Here is a 16,824-nt window from a genome sequence, read left to right as displayed (position 1 = left end):
TTTTTACACTGGGGAGAGGGGAATGGGAACAGAAGATTCAGGAGCAACTACATGCTAGTCCACTAGTTACAGAGCTGAGTATCTCATGCTAGTGCATGTAAGGGGGATGATGATGATGATGATGATGATGATGATGATGATGAATTGTTTATTTCTTCCACAGCAATTCCATGTAGGCAGTTACCTATTTCAGAGTCCTATCTAAGACAGAACAACTCTTTAAAATAATAATAATAATCCCAGCAGTACTGGAAATTATCCAGGAAAGAAAGCAATAATGTATGTGTCACCATTGATTACATACGTACACAAATTCAGGCTTTGAAGTCTCCAGAAGAGACGTCAGTGACACCACCCACAAAATGCTCTGCTTGGTAACCATCTGCCACCATGAGTGATGCAAAAGCATTGGAAGTGCAGGGCATCATATTTTTAACCAACAAATGAGTAAATAAGATGAATTTTCACTGTTTATTTTTCATTAATTTTCATTGTGAATCATGCACCCTAACCTTTTGAAATTCCTAATTAATAACAACCGGATGTCTCACATTTGTACCTGTGAGGTCAGCATTTATTGGGGTAGGTCAATGACGTTGATGGGCACTGTTGAAGTGTTCTCAGAACTTGATTGCTTTCACCTCTTACTTGGGCTTTGGTGGGAAACTGCTGTTCCCTCCAGAGAATTGCATTTTAGTCCAGTCTTTGTTTCTCTATTGCTAGGGAGGGGTGGGGAGGATGTGCATTCAGAATCTCAACCTGTGCCTGCTCTCATAATTCCCACTTACTGAATTGGCTCCACTTCCATATGTGTGTGTCGGGTGGGGCAGGGGGAGAGATATGAGGATACATGTTGCAGGAATGGACACCTACTCTATGGTGGCATTCTCTTTACTGTCTGATAGATAAGACCGATTCCTGTATACAGTGCTTTTTTCTAGAAAAACAGGTGCCAGTACTCACCATAAAGCTATTACAGTAAGTGCCACACTTTTTAAGAGAAAAAAAGAGTGGTGCCAGTACTGTGTACACTTGAGTAATCCCTAAAAGCACTGCCTTTATATAAAACGCTAGCCACATAGCATTTTGTTCTGTTGTTGTTTGATTCTTACACTTGAAACAAAATATATAAAAAAAATCCTTCCAGTAGCACCTTAGAGACCAACTAAGTTTGTTAATAGTATGGGCTTTTGTGTGCATGCACACGGAAGCTCATACCATTAACAAACTTAGTTGGTCTCTAAGGTGCTACTGGAAGGAATTTTTTAATTTTGTTTTGACTACGGCAGACCAACATGGCTACCTACCTGTAATCTCACACTTGAAACAGTTATGACCACTAGAATAATAAGAGTTTTCTATTTGGGGAGAGGGAGCTACAGAAATACATCAATACAGCATATAAAGACTCTTGGCAGCATATTTGATAGCAGTATATTTAAAGGTAAAAAGGTCATTTTCTATTCCTCTGCAGATAATCCATATGGGAAGGTTATCATAAGTGGATTCTGAGTCATATTGTCAAAGGGAGACTTTATGCTCACCAAAGAAATATTTCACTTTAAAAAATAGTTAAATGCCACTGGAGCTGCCAACGCCTCCTCCTCCATGTTCCAGCAGCCAATCAGGATCTACAATGATGCAAGACAAACAGGACATCAAGCAACACAGAGCTGCTTGCTCACCCTCCCGCTACAGCTCCCTGGTGGCATCGCAGGAAGACACATGCTCAATATTATTACAAGCCAGACAAGAACTCTAAAAGGCAAAGCGCCAATCATATTCTGCCCTCTCCCCATCATGGAGAAAATCTGAAATAAGTTACCAAAATACAAGTCAAACATAAGGGAGTCCGCATACCACACATTACAATATGAAAATATAACACAAGCATGGACTTCAAATGAGAGCCTCATGGGCTCCAGGCTCCTGACTGTGATAGGTGATACTTGATGAATTTTAGGAGTTGCATAACTAAGGCACAAAGTAAGTAAGTAAGTAAGTAAGTAAGTAAGTAAGTAAGTAAGTAACCAAGCAAGCAAGCAAGCAAGCTGCATATTGAGCCAAGCAAAATGAACACAGGCAGAAGAAGAGCAGGCAGACGGAAGGTAAGAGACAAATAAATTCTGCCACCATATTAACCCTATGTGTTGAACTGTTCAAGTACTATTTCTGGTGGCATTAATACAGCCTGGATATTTTTTTCTTATTGTTCACAGCCTACAGGAATATATAAATGTGACCGGTTAGAAATCATTTTTTCCACCTGTAACATGCAGCCTTTGGATGTTTCAAAAAACCTGCATCACTTCATGTGACACTATTTAGTCCTCCCTGAGAAAGCAATGTGTGACATACGCACAGGATGGGAAATCACTGAATGGCCTTTGCTTCAGTTTTGCAGGGATGAGAACAGCTGGAGAGGCACTGCAGATGTGTTGCCATAGGAAATTTGCCTTAATTTCTCACAAAATGCATAATCTTCTTTGAGGATGGGGGTGTTGGTGGCCAGAGTGGTCAATAAGTGAGTAGATCTGTTGTACACCACAGAAAGCTGGAAACTGGGAAACTATATACCATTTACTAGCAACTGCTGCCAGCTGCTAGGGTTTGCAATAGTCAGGATAATGTGTACAGTCTAAATTCCTCCACAGTTTCCAAATTTTGAAATGAAAAATAAAAAGATCCTTCAGGCAAAGTATTGCAGACTTCAAAGTGCATTGCCAACGGACTTGGTTCCCCTGCTTTAAGGTCACTTTTACTGCGAGCAAGATTATTGTGGTTTCTCAAGGGCTTTTATCATGTGCTTAATTGTAATATGCCATTCTTTACAATTTTTTTGAAATTCAGAGATTCAGACTGTCAAGAAAGTTAAGCAATTGTACAACCATTATAACAAACAAGAGTTTGATCTCTAATCGCTTAAGCAAACCACATGCAAAATTGGTCCCAAGAAAAGAAAATGAAAGGAAGAAGCATAGCTAACTTTTGTGCTGCTTCTGAACAATGTGTTTGGAACAGTGTATTTGCCCAGCCCTACTGACCTTTTAGACATCTGTGAAGGATCATATGACTGCCACTTTATTGGAAGGAAATTAAACCAATAAGACCGGAATATGCCTTTAATGCAAACATAATTTGTATATCTTAGGACTCCTATAAAAGTTATTCATTTAAGATTTACTCCTGTTTCACAGGTTTGCTCTGCCAACAATGCTGCTTATGATGTTTACCCTGCTTGTGGAAAGGACATATGTTCGACTGTGGAACAGACTCCCTTGGATGGACTCTCCTTCATTGGAGGTTTCTAAGCAGAGGTTGGATGGCCATCAATGCTTTAGTTGAGATTCCTGCATTGCAGGGGTTTGGACTAGATGACCCTTCCAACTCTACACTTCTATGATTCTATGGCATGTACCATAACATTGTCCCAAATGTACCACAGACAATACTCTTCAGGCAGTTTAGGAAATTCTTATACCTTTACTGCTTTTGTACCCGAACCAAACAGTGTTATTTTAAAACTTAATAGCAATCAGCAATCTACAGCTCAGTAATTGTTTCTGCATGATTCTAGATTCAGGTAGGTAGCCGTGTTGGTCTGATGCAGTCGAAATAAAAATAAAAAATAAAAAATTGTCCAGTAGCACTTTAGAGACCAACTAAGTTTGTTCTGGGTATTAGCTTTTGTGTGCATGCACACTTCTTCAGATACAATGAAAAATAAGTCTGCATTCTGCATAGTATGCCTTGGGACGCTCTCTCTCTCTCTATATATATATATATGTCACCGCTGAAAGATCAGGGAACAATACCAAGCAGATGCATTTCTGTTCCCAATCAAATTAATATGGCAACTGAATATCCAAATCTGAACAATGCATTCAGTGAAAACAGAATCCAATCATCTTGAAGCATTCCACTATGTCACAGAGAGAAAAGATAGAGACTATTCAACCTGACAAAATGACTCCTTACCAGGTTTTGCACCTTGGACACCACACTAAAGCATTGTGCTGTTCTTGCTGAAGTGTGTTTGTGTTCCTGGACCTGGCAGCCCCTCTTCATATGTGATTTATCAATTCTTGACAGGGCCTCTTCTAACACCACCAATTTCCAGGGTCCAACAAGCTCACATTCCCCACCTGTCTATGCCTCCAAGCAATTGTGCAGTACAATCTGAAATGCGTGCCTTAAAATTTTGAGGAAGCAATCACAGCCTCCCTCAATCCAAAAGTAGTACCCTGATGGCCACCAGAATATTGAAAGAGTTTCTGGGCTACAAATCACAAATCATACACTGATCCACTTACAACCTTAAAAACATTCCTTCCCCAAGTGACTACTTGGGTTGCTTATGCTATCAGGCTGGCCCTGCTAATCAGCTATTGCCTCCTTGCCCATCCTTCCAGCTCCACCTGCTATTACAGAGCAGGTGTAACACATGGACATTACTTGGAAAGGAAAGTCTTTTCCATGTTATGGTGCCACAGATTTGAGTGCAACTCAGCTCTTTTACATTTACATCACATAAATTCTTGGTGATAGCTACTTAAGGATGATGTGCAATTCACAATGCCAACGTGCCAAGAAAGAAAGAAAAAATGACCCTGGATCCAATTTATGGAGCGAATCCAGCCTGGCTGCTTTACTTTTCCAGGATGCTCACACTCACAAAGAATGTGTTGTATTCAATGGTGTCCCTTTGCTGAGAGAAGGGAAATTTGATCCAGTTGAAGCTTCTATGAGTAGAAAGGCAGAAACATAGAATCATATAATGTTTGAGTTGGAAACGACCCAAAGGTTATCTATTCCAACCCCCTGCAATGCAGGAATCTCAGCTAAAGCACCCTTACAGGTGGCCATCCAACCTCTGCTTAAAAACCTCCAAGGAAGGAGAGTCTACAACCTCCTGAGGGAGACTGTTCAACCTCCCGAGGGAGGGGGTAATATTTTCTGTGCCCCTCAAATCTGCTCCAGAGGATGTTTTTGAACAGAATGGAAAGTGGCACAAGGGAAATTTGCAAAAAATGCCTCCTGTCCCTTTCCACTCATGGAATCCTCCACAGGATCAAACAGACCTCTGTCAGCTGAGGGACAAAATTGGGCATGACCTGATATGAACTCTATGCAGCAATGGCATGTAAATGGACAGTGTTTAGTAGACAGTTACTATACCCAGAGTAGTTTAAGCAGTTCCAAAAAGATATAACACTTAATTTTTAATCTCTGACTACAGTTTAATACTTCAAATTCTTCTACCTAGAATCAGCAGTCCTATATTTTCAAGAACAAATCCTACCTTGTCACTGTCCACTGTATTTTGAGAAGTTCTGGATGCAATCGAAATTGTGTCTGGCTGACTGCTCCCATCTCCCTGGCTGTCAGCATCTTCTCCTCCCTCTCTGCGGGGAAAGAACCAGAAAATTTCGTCAATGGATTTGAAAACTGCTCTGCTAGTGTGTGAAGAGTCAGTTGCTCAGCCGATCACATTTGTGTTACAACTCAATCTGTAATTTAGAATGATGATGTCACCTCTACCATGAAGCTAGCACATAATAACCATGTTTGCTCTTGGAAATTGACTATCCTGGGCTTATATGGTGACAGCAATGTTTCTTAAAATAGCTCTGTAATGAGAGTGGCATGCCCATAGCCCATTCTGCTTGGATTTCTCACTTAACCAAACCAAGCTATCTAGATTATAGCCTTGCTGTTTTGGAAAACGGATGCCAATTGCCAAGGGTCATTTCTCAGTCCTTGCATTTTTAGTAGTTTGAATTAAGAAGTCATAACAATCTTTAAGGGAAAAGTGCAAAACATTAATGTACTGACACCCTTCCCCTCCATTTTATATATTTCCTACATTTTACAAGAGTTTGGAATATTTCCTACCCTTCCATTCAAATGTTCTCTCTGTAAGTCATACTGTTGTGATTTTTATTATTTTTATTATTTTATTTTTTGGTATGTAGCAGAGGGCAGGTTGTATGCCTGAGTCCTTCTAAATCCTGGATCCAACAAGGATTCAATTGCTGGAATAGCCAGGCCAGTTTCTTGGTAATGGCCAGCTAAGTATGGGGTTGTTAAGGTAACAAAGGAAGTGTCTCCAAGCTAGAGCTAAATGGGTCGGGGGGGGGGGGGGCTCCCATGTATAACTGTTAGAAAGAGGAGTGTGAACTAGAAGCAAGGAACCAGCTGGGCAGCTGAGAGGCAGAGCCATGCCAGATTTCTGCTGGGATCCAAGGCTATGGCTGTGAGAGAAACTGATCCCTGTAGACAAAGTTGATATTCACTGAAACAGCTATTTATACAATTTCTCCCTCACTGACAAATCTTCACAAAGCCATTGCATAGCAAACCAATTACCTTAAGCAGAGCATCAAGTGATTAAAAATTATGGTCATTCCAAGGAATTACTAAGATTACCTCTTACTGTTGTTTCTTTGCTTTGCTGGGGTTTTGGGGAGTTGTATTGGCTCTTTCAAGGCTCCCTTTAAGTGTATCATCCTTTCCTGAATCACTTCCCGAATATTTTTTATCCACTCTTGTTTTGTTTCAATATTGGATGCCTAAAAAATTCAACAGAGAAAGCAGAAGTATGGGTTCATGTTCTAGTGATTTGTTTCAGTTTATTCCATTCCTTTGTCCTTCGTTAGAGAACAATCTGCCTGGGTAAATCAGAAGTAGTTCAAGTATCAAAAGCACCTGACCAGCTGCTCTAGCAAAAACCAGATAAATGTGTGTAGTACATAAAATACAATATGCCTGACAGAGGGGGAAGTAGGATGCTCTGTTCCATCAGTAGGATTTCTCTATGCTACAAGGTCCTTGTTAAAACAAAACCAATCAGCAAAAATGACCAGCTTGTTCAGGTGGTGAAAAAACCGTTAGAGTCAAAACAATCCAGAGAGACTGGGCTGTAGTTAAGGGGGGGGGGTGGGAATTACTAAAAAGGAACTTTCAGTGAACTTGATTCTCTTCTGTTATACGCAATGAATAGCAAATATGTTCCTTACGTCACACCACGTCAACACCACAGACCATTTCCCCCTTCCCCCTCTCTCTCCCCCCACAACTACATGATGTCTATAACGATAGTGTCTCATACTGAACATAAACAAACTATGAAAAAGACTCTATAAGAGATGCTATATGTTCTCTTCCTTGTTTATGTGTTTGTTTTTTAACATAAGATAATCTTTATTAAAAACCAAATTAAAAAAACAACACTGCTGTCTCATGAATCTGATAATTTGTACCTGATCTGCATTCAGTTGGACCACATGGACTTTTCCTAGCAATGCTTGGGCATGATTTAATTTCCTATCAACCTTCTAGACCTTATTAAAGCAAAACAAACAAACAAACAAACAAAGAAAAACCTAACTTGCTAGGTGCCTCATTTTAGTTAGGAAAGTATGTTGTCTATCAAGGACAAGGGCCATTATTTTCTTTGAAGCCTTTGAAAGGTACCGGTATGATGTTTGATTTGTAAATCAAATGAACTTTCAGGTTACAAGTACCCAGGAAATCCTTAGAGAGGCAGATCAAGGTGGGGGGGGGGAGGAAATACATGTCAGGAGACAGACTTAAAGAAGTGCCATATTAATTACACACTGTGAACTGCAAGATGGTCCTAAGTCTGTAGCCTTAAGGAATGTGACCAGAGAGTGTGTGGAATTTGTGTGTAAGCCTTCATGATTAATTTGTTGTAGTTTTTGCTCCATTTGTGGGTTGAGCTTGTTTTTCTATAACCTTTCCACGTAAAACCATTTTCTTAAGAACTTATTGTATCATTTTAGTACACTTTTATCTATGCTTCATTAAAACCTTATTATCTCTGATTATTCGCCATGCATGTCTTAAGCCAAGTTCTATGCTACTTTAAGTTGTTCTTGGGGAGACATGAGGGAAACTTTTAGGCAACTTTTTGGTGATAAGTAGCTTTAAGTTGTTCTTGGGGAGACATGAGGGAAACTTTTAGGCAACTTGTTGGTGATAAGTAGCTTTGGGGCGGCGGCGGGGGGTTTAAACACAATCACTTCCTGGTAGAAAGCCCTGAAATGGGGAGAGTGGGTGAACAGAAGCCATTCTGTTTGGCAGGATCTCCATCCCCATCACGGCACAGGACCCAAGGTGGCTAAATCATGTGGGCACAGCATCCTAACTCCTACCTCAAGGCCAGTTCAGCTGCTACATCATTATGAATGCAACATCATCAGGTGGATTGTATAGGTATGCTGTAGAAGCTGTAGAAGTAGAGAACTGCTAAGGAACCACAGTCTGAAGAACTGGACTCCACATCAAACTCAATAACAAACTGCCAGCTGTACCACAGAGCTAGATTTATCTAACAACATATGGCTGCTGAGGTAGAACAATGAGATGAAGACACAGAAAATAAACTTGGAGACTCACTTTCAGCACTGTTTTGTTATCTGAGGAGGGAGTCCGTCCAGACCACAAGGCAAATTTGCAGGGATCTCCTTCCACATGCTCTGTCACTCCCAGTTCTGAGGTCTGTTAGGAAAGAAAGATGGTTGGGAAACACATTTTCTACAGATTTAGAACTGAGGCTAGGAAGAAACTCACATCTAGTATCATACTGCAATGAATATAACTTTATTGAATAGTGTTAAGCCTTTTCAGGTATCCTCTGCACACTGCTTCCCAAGTAAAGTAGAATAAAGCTAATCCTCATGGGATGTGGCACCAAGCTGCTAGCATCTTCCAAATTTGGTACAAAGACATGCACACCTTAATTCCCAGCCCTTCATACTTAAACAATAAGCCCATACAAACATTCATTCTAGTCTCAGCAAACATACCAGTAATTTGTTCTTGTAAACGTATTTAGTGTGCCCTGCAGAATCTTTGATCTCTTTGCTGAAAACAAGAGAAATTTCAAAGAGAAACAAATGTCTCTCACGACCCTTCCGGATGAGAGATTTGGGGTCCCACACTTGAAAGGAATCTTGAAGGATCAGTTCTCCCTGAACATCCAGATTTTCATCAAATCCTACATATAAAACAAATCAGATCAAATGAAAAATATAAAGATCATGAAATGAAATTGGTTTTAAACAAACTGATAAGACAGAGACTGAGAAATGAAACTTTTTCTTTAAAGAATTACCAAAAGTAAGGGAAGGACATATGTGTCATATCTATAAATGCCATGAAATTCTGTGCATGTCCGAAATTGTGTCTGACCTCCTTGCCATATCAATCTTGTGTTCCACCACCAAGACCCCCTTTTCTTTCCCAAAAGGTTTACCTAAAGGGGGATCCCATTATGGGGTGAGGAAGCAGTGGCCCTTTGGGACTCTGATGCAAATACACACTTGCTGAAGTTGTACAAAACTACTGTACAGAACAAAAAATATATTATGCAAGAAGAGGGAAAGGGATTGTGTGGCAACTTCAAGGAGGTATGTTGTGTGTTGAAAACAAAAACATTTAAGAATGTGTGGCACAAGTTATAGATAGTATCAATTTCTTTCTTTCTTTCATTCTTTCTTTGGGAACAGGAATCTGCAAAGTTACTTGGTAAAGCCAAATATCTGTAAATGCAGTAACTATTTATCCATCCAAAAGAACGCTAACTTCTGCACTTACTGGTGTATTCATTCATTCATTCATTCATTCATTCATTCATTCATTCATGTAGTAACATTCTCCTTCCTGCTGTCAAAATCTGCTTACCTTCCAACATGCTAACATGCATGGCATCATTGGCTTTCTTAGGAACACTGAGCATCACTTCCAAACCATCCTTGAGTTCTCCCTTCCCTTCTTCACAGCATGTTAAAAGCTCCTGAAGAGAAACAGAAAACAAGACTGAACCCCATAAAAGATTGCTGCTTCCTTATTTTGCAGTCAATATGTTTATTCAAATCAAGGTATTAGGCACCTGTATGAGTGTGTATCTTGTCAGATGTAGATAATGTTGATATAACATCAATAACAAACACTCATTCTCCACTTTACTGAATATTAAAGTTAAGTTTGGTACTGGGTATTATTATAACAATATTGCTTCAGCCCATTTTCTCCTTTGTGACCCAACCATCTCTGAGCTCCACCCAGTGACTTTGAATGTGACCGATGCCATTTTGATAGTGACTTGCAGACGAGCAAACATGTGGGTTCCTGGAGAGATTATAGTGACTGCTATGCTCCTCCTCCAGTTCTGCTGCTACCACACTACCTGGGGCAAAGCTATGGTTTGGCTTAACAGTATATCCAAGCCCAGGCTTGTGGTTTGTCTTACTACAGACAAACCATGAGCCACAACTATGGTTTGTTCTTGGTTTACCACTCATGCTTTGTCTAAAGGAAACAAACCACATGCACAGGTTCAGATGTGATGCTAAGCCAAACCATGGCTTAGCCCTGGGTAGCACAACAGAAGCAGGACTAGGAGAGGACAAGGAAGAAACACAACATATATTATTATAACAATGAAAAACTTAATGATTCTCCAAGCCTGCTATCTAGTATCACAATGTACCTTGTAAATTAAATCTACAGTAAATTAGATTACTCAAACTGAGCTGGTGTGGGATTCACATTCCTCTCAGTTAGTGTACCATCAGTTAAATAAAGGCATATGCAAATAAGTACCATATCATAAGAGTAGAAACAAATCACTGATGTACCTTCAATAAAAGCTGATATTTGGTAATCCTCTGGACAGGTTTGATTAAGTATGAGGAAATGGAATTGGCCAGACCATGCCTCTGCTGAATTTCCTTTTAAAAAGTCAAAATAAAACCACAGTGAAGTTAAACATATAAATAGAACATGATGAAAAGGTTCCTAGACTTAGTCAGTTTGAAAAGCAGCCACACATAATCAATTTTAGCTGCACAATACCTGGGCTGACCAGTTTTTTTTTTTGGAACAGATAATTATTATGTGGTTTCCTGATGGATAACAGTATATCCACAGAGAAATTTTATAACATTCCCTGTGGTCATTGAGGGAGACCGTTCAATACAAATATGTCAGTTAATGCTTTCCCAATAAAATAATAAATGGTTTGTTTTAAACAGATCTTTACTCCCATAAAAAATGTGACTTTTTCTTGATAATTACCATTAAAGCCTAGATCAATTTTAATATTTTGGCAGGGATGGTGGGGGAATCACTAAACCCCTTCTACATATGGAGATTTTGATTGCTTTGTAACTTTCAGGAACCCTTTGATCACGGTTTGCTAAATCTGAGTGAAATACAGCTCCAACAAAATTAACAGGGCATAATATGTATTGTTCCTTTTCTGTTCAGCAAACAAGAGAGAGCCAGTTAAATCTTCCTGATTCTCATCACAATCTGTAGACATAGGAGAGTTATCCTTGTATTCTTCAAATTGCTCCTAAACTGAAGTGCTTTGTGTCTGTGCAGTGTATCTACACACAGATGTGCAATGACACAATTTAAAATTTCCCTAAACCAAAGTGTTTGGCACTGCTCAAGTTATGACAGAGCAGGACAAGGGAATCTGTTATGAAATCAATAAGCCCTAACTCCTGACTCCCCCTCTCCTATTTTAGCTAAACCATGTTCTTGAGGGGTGATTACAAAAGGTAACCGAGGCCAGGCCACCCTGGACCCCTACAATTTGAGCTATTGCAGTGCACGTAGCAAGAACAAGCAGCAGGTGTTCTCAGAGGAAGGTGAGACTTTGATATTGTATAGTTCCAGTCTGGAGAAATCAGGAAGCAGCAAGAATCCACCTATGTGTTAAGAGAGTTGCTAAGTAAAGACAGTCAGCTCTGCTTCATTTCCAAGGCACAACATAATGCTTTAGTAAATGATGCTCTGTTTTGCCCTATGACTGATTCCCATTTCAACAGTCAATTACTGTAAGAATTACTATAAGAATATGTACAAAAACTAGTGTGTAGATAATAACTTCTGATGAACAGTTTCTCCTCACACTGAGAAAACTTAGTTGGCCATGGCTTCCCAGAGCATGTGACATGGATAATGAAAGACTTGCATGTAGTCACAAGTTACAATCTATATATGGGTTTCTTATTAATTTCAATTGCATATAGGGTTAGGTAAAGGTAAAGGGACCCCTGACCATTAGGTCCGGCCGCAGACGACTCTGGGGTTGCGGTGCTCATTTCGCTTTATTGGCCGAGGGAGCCAGCGTACAGCTTCCGGGTCATGTGGCCAGCATGACTAAGCCACTTCTGGCGAACCAGAGCAGTGCACGGAAATGCCATTTACCTTCCCGCCAGAGCGATACCTATTTATCTACTTGCACTGGCATGCTTTCGAACTTCTAGGTTGGCAGGAGCAGGGACCGAGCAATGGGAGCTCACCCCGTCGCGGGGATTCAAACCGCCGACCTTCTGATCGACAAGCCCTAGGCTCTGTGGTTTAACCCACAGTGCCACCTGCTACATATAGTATATAGTGCATGTGCAGGAAAAAGCTTTCAGTCCAAGGGCCGCATTCTCCATGGGTAAACATCTGGAGGCCACGTGCCAGCAGCAGGTGGGAACAAAGCAAATGTAGGTGGGGTGCAGAACCACATACACACCCTATTCACATCTCTTTCACAGCCATCCTTCCACACAAATACACAATTGGGCGCATGCTTTCGTATAACATTCAGTTTTCTCTGTTCCAGATTCCCCATTCCCACTCTCCAGATTCTCTTATCAGGCTACTCCTTCTGCAGTTCAGGGCAACAGGAGTTTTGCACTCCTTCCCTTCCACCCTCATCTCAGTCTCTGTGCCCCCCCACACACACCAGCCCCACAATCTCTGCGTATTATCTCTCACTTTTTCAAGCAACCTTATGCTATTTGTCTTTTATATCAAGCTGGGCTCTCTGTCCCCAGTGGGAAAATGACAACAGAAAGCTTTCTTTCAATCAATCTAACAACAACAGGGTGGTGTGTGAGAGAGAAATCTGAAGTCTGATTTTGCTTATGTTGGTTGTGACTGAGGGACATGAAACAACTCTGAATGGGATAATTATTGCTTTGGGTTAAGTGGGAGGCAGCAATAATGGACAAGTGCCTCTGAACATACCCAAGTGCTTTTGGAAGAAGTTGAGAGCTGCAGAAAACTCCCTGGAGCATCCAAGTGCTTCTGAGTGCAGGCAAGAATGCAAGAGGAAGAATGGAAAGGCACAGACACTTCTTTGAATATACAAGTGCTTCCAAGCATGGAGGCTGTTGACTTACTTTGGCAGGCATTGGTATGAGGATTTGGGCCTATGCTGATGAGGGTATAGGGCTTGAAGGAGATGGTGGTAGGATTAATAGAAAGGCTGTGAGTACTGGATGTGGCCCCTGGGCCCCTGGTTCTCCATCCTTCATATAGTGCTTCTTTTGTTTAGTTCAGTAATCCTTTCAACTGTGCAAAGTAGACCCAAGTTATCAATCTCTGAGAGATCATGGTTTCTCTTAGGCCACCCACTGAGCTCTTCCCTGTTTTGTTACACAAACTGCAAGTACCTTCCATACATAAACTGTGTGCAACAAGTGAAGGGGCCCTAATTAGTCCAGTTTCCTTGCTGCTTTTGAACCTAGTTGCACAGAATGAGATGACACTATTCCTTATCCCTGTGTAGGGAGTGCAACTCTCACATGGATAGGCAAGGAAACATGCATGTGAAGCCACATTCAATCCCTGAATGAATTTTGGCTCATTGGGAACGGAGCAGGAGAATGCAGTCCTTAGCATTGGTTTGTTTTTGTTTTATTATGTATTATATATTTTGTGTTCTCATTTTGTATTTTTGTGTTGTGAACTGCCCTGTGATCTTCGTATGAAGGGTGGTATACAAATTCAATTAATAATAATAATAATATGGCACCACCACCTGCTAAAGTGAGAATCCAGCTGCCCTGTAGGCACAGGTGGGCCGGGTTGAAGAGGGATCCTGCTGAGCCCCTTGGTTTCCTGACCAGTGCCCATTCTGGCTGACCACTGGCAACAGGCCTGGACATCAGGCCTCACAGAGAGCAGCAGTACACTGAGAGTGATCCCAGGACACACAGACATGGTTCCCAAATACACTGTTGTCCTATCCAATGCTGCCCCAAACTGTAACCCCCACCCTGCTGTGAAATACACACTCTCATCATGGCCCAGCCTCCTCAACTGCATCCTGATCAGGATTAACCTGCATCCTTGACATGGTCCCTACCTGGGACATTGGATGCTGTGTGTGGAGGCACACAGTATATGTGATCTTTGGATGAGGAATGGTACATAAATTTACTAAATAAATAAATAAAGCACAGGTAAGCTGTCTTCTGGTTTAGCAGGAGAAGCCACAATGCCCTGCAGGCTGGATTCAGATAATTTTAGTGGAAGGAAGCCTCCATAACCCACTCTTTGTGCACCTTGCTTGGGTTATTCCCAGTATTGTTGGCTTTTAATCTATCTTGTGCCAGATTTTCAATGTTAGTTTAGACTGCTGTCAGCTCACACTAAAAAAAACAACAACAAATCAGTTCTAAGTATAAGGCCAGAATTAGACAAGAAGATATCTAATAATGTTCCCAGAGCACCTAATTTCCACCATAATGTTCCCCATCTCTGATTTTCTGCTGCCCTGTTTCTGAAAAGGACACCTGAAGAGGTGCCAAATCAAGCAAGGAACATTTTGCAGTCTTTTTGCATGATTGAATGACTATGTGAGCAGCTATGACAAAGTACAGTCAGACTAACTCTTCCAAAATGCACAAAAAGTCAGCTTCTTTTTCTTCCTGTTGCTTTTCAGGAAAAGGGATTTTCTAGCCTAGAAACTGAAAAAGAGAAAGGAAAAATCTACCACTCATTTGCAAAACATAAATGGGATGAAACATCAACTTTTTTGTGTTAAGCATTATCAGAATATTTCCAACCAGCATAACGCAGCTGGGCTACAAAAGCTTAGCCAGGCAAATGCGTTTTAATCTGTGTCAATACCCTGTTAAACATGTTAATCTGCTGAAATGTTACATCCCTTTGAGTAGGCAAGAATGCCACCTGCTGGTTCATATATTTAACTATCACACATATTTTCACCAAAGGGACAGATATAATTCTAAAAGAGACTCCTATGGGACTCTGCCCAATTAAAAAGAATAATATTCTCTCCACCTTTCTTTTTCCTTAACTCACTTGAAAATGTTCTAAATAATGAGCTAAAAAGAGAAAATGTAATCAAGGACGTGTAATGAGGCGAGTCATATAAGACTTTAACAGCTGCATCTAGGTGGAAAGACTGCCAAGGGATGATATTTGTAATTTGAGATGTTCAATTTAGGACTAGATTAACCATTATGCTAAGTAGAGCAGGGACCCAGCCAAATTGGAGTCCTACCTATAGCCCAAGCTGAGAGTGGTTCTGTGCAGTAAAAAAGGCTATCCACTTAGTTTTTTGTTCCTGAAAAACTGCCTTGGCTCAGAGCAAAGAAAGCAGTGGTTGACAGGGTATTTTCATTGGGTAAACAGCATTTGGAAAAAGAGTTAACCTTCATTCCACAGTGCTGCTGTCCTAATCTGGAACGGATTCCTTGTGGCTGTTATATGCTGAAAAGAAGGCAGAACCAGTCACAGATATCTAATGTTTCACCTAGTTTGGTCCTAAAAACTGTTTAAAATTAAGCAATATTCATTTCTCCTCCCAGACTTTTAAGTTTATATATTTTTTATAAACAAAGTCTCAAATATTGGGAGTAAATTTGGATCCTGTTAGTAAAATGCAGGTAGTACAATCGAAATTTTAGCAAAAAGTCCCAAATCATTGCCATTAGAATTTGAAATTTCTGACTCAAATTTGAGTTGGCCATTGAATTTACACTTCTATTAATGGAATCAGACCAGGATACAAAGAGCTGCAAGGGGAAATTAAAATGCACCATTAGTGCATCAGGGCTTTGGAGACTTCAGGAGAGGAGATTTAATCCAAACTCCTGGCCAATAGCAATGGGTTTGATGAAGTGGCATAGCCACCACCACTTTCACAGTCCTTCCACACAAACTGGCCAGGGTAGAAGGTTTTGCTGCAGCAGCTCTCAGGTTAGAACACCAAAGACATCTGGATTGGGTCCACTGAGATAGATAAACCACAAGCCCAGGGTCAGACATACAGTAATGCTAAGCAAACTATGGCAAAGCTCCAGGTAGCGCAGCAGTAGGACTGGGGAAGGTGTTAAACAGTTGCAATGTTTACTACAAGTATGTACATACTTGCATGTTCATACTTAGCCATGGTTTGGCTTAGTGCTATGTGTGAACTGGGCCAGTGCAGTTCTAATTTTTCAGTGGCAGCCAGGAGAAAATGAGATGAGAGGGAAACTTTGGCAGCCATCAAGTCTCTGCTGCATGGTGTCTAATACCACAAGCGGGGGTGGGGGTGGGGGAACTCTCATATAACAAACAAGCCTCCAAACTGGATGGCTATTGCAACACATGTTATTGTCTAATCTGACATAGAAAAACAATAAATGCTTACGTCGAAGAATGTTCCTGCATGTTCTAGGATTAGCTGGCTGGAGTCAGGCTTGTTTTTACAGTATGTAACATACATCTGAAATTTATCTGCCTGTGAAAATAAACACCAAGAGGGGAGAAAGGCAAGATGATCAAGTGTTGTACTTGAGCCATTTCCAATTCAACTTCCACAGAATAAATGAATACTTTATGCCTGTCCCCTCTAATTAGAAATATACTGCAAATGAAAGGAACAATAAAAAGTAAAACAGAATATGTTAGACTAGTAGAAAAAAATCTACAAGAAAATCATGATTGTCTTTTCTATTAATTAAATGTGTGTCCTTTTGAAAATTTTATCTATAG

General features: G+C 40.5%; 1 protein-coding gene across 15 annotated transcripts in view; it reads right to left on the bottom strand.

Moving 5' to 3' along the window:
- KALRN (kalirin RhoGEF kinase) overlaps positions 1 to 16,824 on the bottom strand; it is a 494,138-nt gene that overhangs the window by 114,355 nt on the left and 362,959 nt on the right. For all 15 annotated transcript variants that reach the window (XR_004427468.1, XM_033162965.1, XM_033162941.1 and 12 more), the window contains 7 exons: positions 16,481 to 16,570; positions 10,665 to 10,757; positions 9,709 to 9,820; positions 8,832 to 9,022; positions 8,422 to 8,523; positions 6,430 to 6,572; positions 5,303 to 5,405 (listed from right to left, as the gene is read on the bottom strand). Coding sequence is in view for 14 of the 15 variants with exons in the window: in XM_033162965.1 (XP_033018856.1) it covers positions 5,303 to 5,405; positions 6,430 to 6,572; positions 8,422 to 8,523; positions 8,832 to 9,022; positions 9,709 to 9,820; positions 10,665 to 10,757; positions 16,481 to 16,570 (834 nt within the window). In the remaining variant the exon portion in view is untranslated. The remainder of the gene's footprint in view (positions 1 to 5,302; positions 5,406 to 6,429; positions 6,573 to 8,421; positions 8,524 to 8,831; positions 9,023 to 9,708; positions 9,821 to 10,664; positions 10,758 to 16,480; positions 16,571 to 16,824) is intronic.

Source organism: Lacerta agilis, chromosome 1, assembly GCF_009819535.1.
Source record: "Lacerta agilis isolate rLacAgi1 chromosome 1, rLacAgi1.pri, whole genome shotgun sequence".
Classification (NCBI taxonomy): domain Eukaryota; kingdom Metazoa; phylum Chordata; class Lepidosauria; order Squamata; family Lacertidae; genus Lacerta; species Lacerta agilis.
This window is presented reverse-complemented; position numbering and strand designations above follow the sequence as displayed.